General features: G+C 40.0%; 1 protein-coding gene across 2 annotated transcripts in view; it reads left to right on the forward strand.

The window, feature by feature from the left end:
- The window catches only part of IARS2 (isoleucyl-tRNA synthetase 2, mitochondrial), a 58,961-nt gene that overhangs the window by 20,768 nt on the left and 33,875 nt on the right, over positions 1-4,318 (forward strand). For both annotated transcript variants that reach the window (XM_017526332.2, XM_017526333.2), the window contains exon 11: positions 2,012-2,163. In XM_017526332.2, coding sequence (XP_017381821.1) covers positions 2,012-2,163 — 152 coding nt within the window. The remainder of the gene's footprint in view (positions 1-2,011; positions 2,164-4,318) is intronic.

Genomic DNA, 4,318 nt, shown 5'->3' on the forward strand with positions numbered 1-4,318 from the left:
TGGGATGTGTTTACATTTTTTTTTTTTTTTTTTATTGGAGGGACTTGTTCTTTATTTCAAGAAGACGCTTGTCAGTATTTAGTATCAAAACAGTTGCACTATTGATTTCTGTTTCTCCCAATCAGCCTACATGAGTCTACATCAAAGGAGAGTACATTTAAGCCAGTAAGCTGCAGGATGTACGCCTGACAGACCTTACAGAAACTTTACCAGAAAGTGGGGATTGGGTAGGGAAAGAAACTTTAAAAGATCAGCAAACTGCCAGCCTAAGTGGACGTGTTGGCTCACGCCTGTAATCCCAGCACTTTGGGAGGCCAGGGTGGATGGACCGTGAGGTCAGGAGTTCGAGACCAGCCTGGCCAACTTGGTGAAACCCCATCTCTACTAAAATACAAAAAATTAGCCAGGTGTGGTGGCATGCGCCTATAATCCTAGCTACATGGGAGGCTGAGGCAGGAATCACTTGAACCCGGGAGGTAGAGGTTGCAGTGAGCCGAGACCACACGACTGCCCTCCAGCCTGGGCAACAGAGCGAGACTCCATCCTGAAAACAAAGAAACACCTAAAAAAAACCTGCCAGTCCACAGACTGTAGAGGGTTATCACTGTCAGATTCAGTGGCCAGGGTGCCACAAAGAAGCAAAGATGCTCAAAATAATATAAAAATTTAAAAGTTTTGTACATAAGCTGTTCAAGATTTCTCTAGTATTGACTGAGTAAGATTTCTCTAGTATTAACTGATACTGAGCACAATGAGATGGCACTTTTAGAGACAGCAGCTTCAAACCCAGAAAAGGATATTGAAATGAATTTCACATGGCTAAATCAGTGGCAAAAACAATCTTCTTTGTATCCTCTTCATTTTAAGAACATCAGTGCTCCCTAATGCGGTGTGACCTCACTGAAACTTGATTTAGGGTCCTTTTTAATGCAGTGTGACCTCATCTTGATTACATCTGCAGAAACCTGATTTCTATGTAAGGTCACATTCACTGGGGTTGGGGGTTAGATCTTAGGGACACAGTTCAACGTATTACTCCTGTTTTTTTCCAGATTACCTGGAGACCATTTTAAGATTCATGGCATGAAAGATTATGACTAAATTTGAAATCTAGAATTCTAGATAGAATCTGTTCATCTTTTCTTTGATGCTGAAAGAGGTGAAAGTGGCATAATTTGGAGTCTGATTAAGATTTTACAGTTCCTGCTTTTTTTTTGCCAGGAGATGCCCAGAGCACGCCTTTGATACCTGAAAGGTGACTACTTTTTTGTGTGTGCGTGAGATGGAGTCTTGCTTTGTTGCCCAGGCTGGAGTGCAGTGGCACGATCTCAATTCACTGTAGCCTCTGCCTCCCGGGTTCAAATGATTCTCCCACCTTAGCCTCCCAGGTAGCTGGGATTACAGACGCATGGCACTACGCCCTGCTAATTTTTTTGTATTTTTAGTAGAGATGGGGTTTCACCATGCACAGCAGGCTGGTCTTGGAATTCCTGACCTCAAGTGATCCTCCTGCCTCTGCCTCTCAAAGTGCTGGGATATAGGCATGAGCCACCATGCCTGGCCAAGGTGACTACTCTTTTTTTCTTTTTGAGACAGAGTCTCACTCTGTCACCCAGGCTAGAGTACAGTGATGCGATCTCGGCTCACTGCAACCTCCGCCTCCTGGGTTCAAGCAGTTCTCCTGCCTCAGCCTCCGAAGTAGCTGGGACTACAGGTGCGCGCACCACCATGCCCAGCTGATTTTTGTAATTTTTGTATTTTTAGTAGAGATGGGGTTTCACCATGTTGGCCAGGGTGGTCCTGATCTCCTGACCTCGTGATCCACCCACCTTGGCCTCCCAAAGTGCTGGGGTTACAGGCACGAGCCACCACACACGGCCCAAGGTGACTACTCTTATTGACACCTATTCCTGCAGATTTAGTACTTTCTGGAAGTTTAGAGCATTATTAGGATTTTCATAGTTCTTTTAAATTATGTGTGATATAATTTTTTTTTTTTTTTTTTTTTAAGTTATAAAGATGCTTCAGACCGCAAAGAATTTGTTGAAAGAAGAAAAATTGGTACACAGCTATCCCTATGACTGGAGGACTAAGAAACCCGTGGTTATTCGTGCCAGCAAGCAGTGGTTTATAAACATCTCGGATGTTAAGACTACAGCCAAGGTATAAAAAGCATCCTAGTGTAAGAGTTTGGGTGTATCATTCCCTCAGTGTAAAAGGGCTGCATATGAGGTTGTGGTGGGGTGTCGGAAGTGGAAAGCATTGTTGCTATTATGATTTAGTTTCATAAAATTGTAGAAATTTAGATCTGAAAGGACCTTGGACTTCCATTTTTTTCATTACACATGTGTGGGAAATGTGGCATAAAAAGGTTAAGTGATTTGTCCAGATCACACTGTTAGTAGATAGACTTTCTTGCTCAGTGTAGTCAAAGTTGCATAGAATTTGGACAGAACTATGTCCTAGTTTAACCTGCTGCAGCCTCTGTTTTCTCATCTATATAAAGTGATGATAATGCCTATCTTATAGAGTAAGGGAATACAAGTTTCCAGAATATGGTCTGATACATAATAAGCATTCAGTAAAACTTTTTTAAACCCTTTGCTTCCTTGAGTTTGGAATTGCAATTAATTTAAAAAGTTACTGTTATAGTTACAAAGGAAGCATATTAAAAAGTAAAAGTTGAGACAGAAGGCAAGGAAACCAGTTCCAGACTGTGGTCTCGGAGGTAGTGAAGGGTAAAACTGGTAGAATTTCAGGATGACCTGGAGAAGGTGGGTGGGCAGAGGCAGTGGAAGGTTGGCAACTTCCTGCCAAGGGGAGGGGACGGGGTGGAGCAATTCCCGAGATGGCAATGACAGCGATAATGACAACCAGTGCTAAAATTAGTGCTTACTATATGCCAGGGAATGTGCAAAGTGCTTGATCGCCTTATCTCAGTCTCAATCCTGGAATTGTGATAAAAAATAAAATAAAATAAAAAAAGTAAAAGTAATAATATACAAAGTTGTTTCTTTTAGTTAACAAATATTACTAGTGTTCTAAATACTACATATATGTTTGAGCCCTTTAATATATATCTTTCTATATGGGTGTATGTAAACATCTCTCACAACTTCATTCTATTTAATGAAAGCTTAAATATATATGTGTTTGGAGAAATAGGAACGCTTTTACTGTTGGTGGGAGTATAAATGTCTTCAACCATGTGGAAGACAGTGTGGTGATTCCTAAAGGATCTAGAAATAGAAATACAATTTGACCCAGCAATCCCATTACTGGGTATATACCCAAAGGATTATAAATCGTTCTTTAAAGACATATTCACATGTATGTTCATTGTGGCGCTGTTTACAATAGCAAAGACTTGGAACTAACCCAAATACCCATCAATGATAGACTGGATAAAGAAAATGTGGGATATATACACCATGGAATACTATGCAGCCATAAAAAGGGATGAGTTCATGTCCTTTGCAGGGACATGGATGAATCTGGAAACCATCATTCTCAGCAAGCTGACACAGGAACAGAAAACCAAACACTGTGTGTTCTTACTCATAGGTGGGTGTTGAACAATGAGAACACATGGACACAGGGAGGAGAACATCACACACTGGGGTCTGTTGGGGGCTGGGAGTCTAGGGGAGGGATAGCAGGGGATGGGAGATTGGGGAGGGATAACATTAGGAGAAATACCTAATGTAGGTGACGGGGGATGGAGGCGGCAAACCATCATGGCGTGTGTAACAGTCCTGCAAGATCGGCACATGTACCCCAGAACTTAAAGTCTAATTAAAAAATAATAATAATACACACACACACACACACACACACACACACACACATATATATATATATATATATATATATATGTTAACCAGGTTGAATATATAGATATTTTGCTTTACAGTTTGAAAATACTAGTGTATTAAGCTGGTTTATTTATTGGCCTGGCAATTTGGGGTCCTTGCCAAAGCTATTTATAGCAGTTTATATTTTCTATACTTGTATAATGCGGACAACGGTAATATATAGTACGTTTTGGTTTTTTTCTTCATTTAAAAACCTCTCTTCCTTATTTGTCAATGTTAAAATTTGTAAATTGCAGATTTGTAAATTGCAGCTCTGCATCGATTTTTGGTTGTAGAATGTCTAAGTCTGATGCAATATATTTAAGCCCAGTTTTTTTTTTTTTTTTTTTTTTTTTTTTTTTTTTATTATATGTGACTTTGGACAAGTTACTGAACTTCTCTGTGCCTTGGTTTTCTCATCTATAAAGTGGCAATGAGTAGTACATTTTTCTTTTTTTTTTTTT

The sequence above is a fragment of the Cebus imitator genome, unplaced genomic scaffold (genome assembly GCF_001604975.1).
Source record: "Cebus imitator isolate Cc_AM_T3 unplaced genomic scaffold, Cebus_imitator-1.0 Scaffold42, whole genome shotgun sequence".
Classification (NCBI taxonomy): domain Eukaryota; kingdom Metazoa; phylum Chordata; class Mammalia; order Primates; family Cebidae; genus Cebus; species Cebus imitator.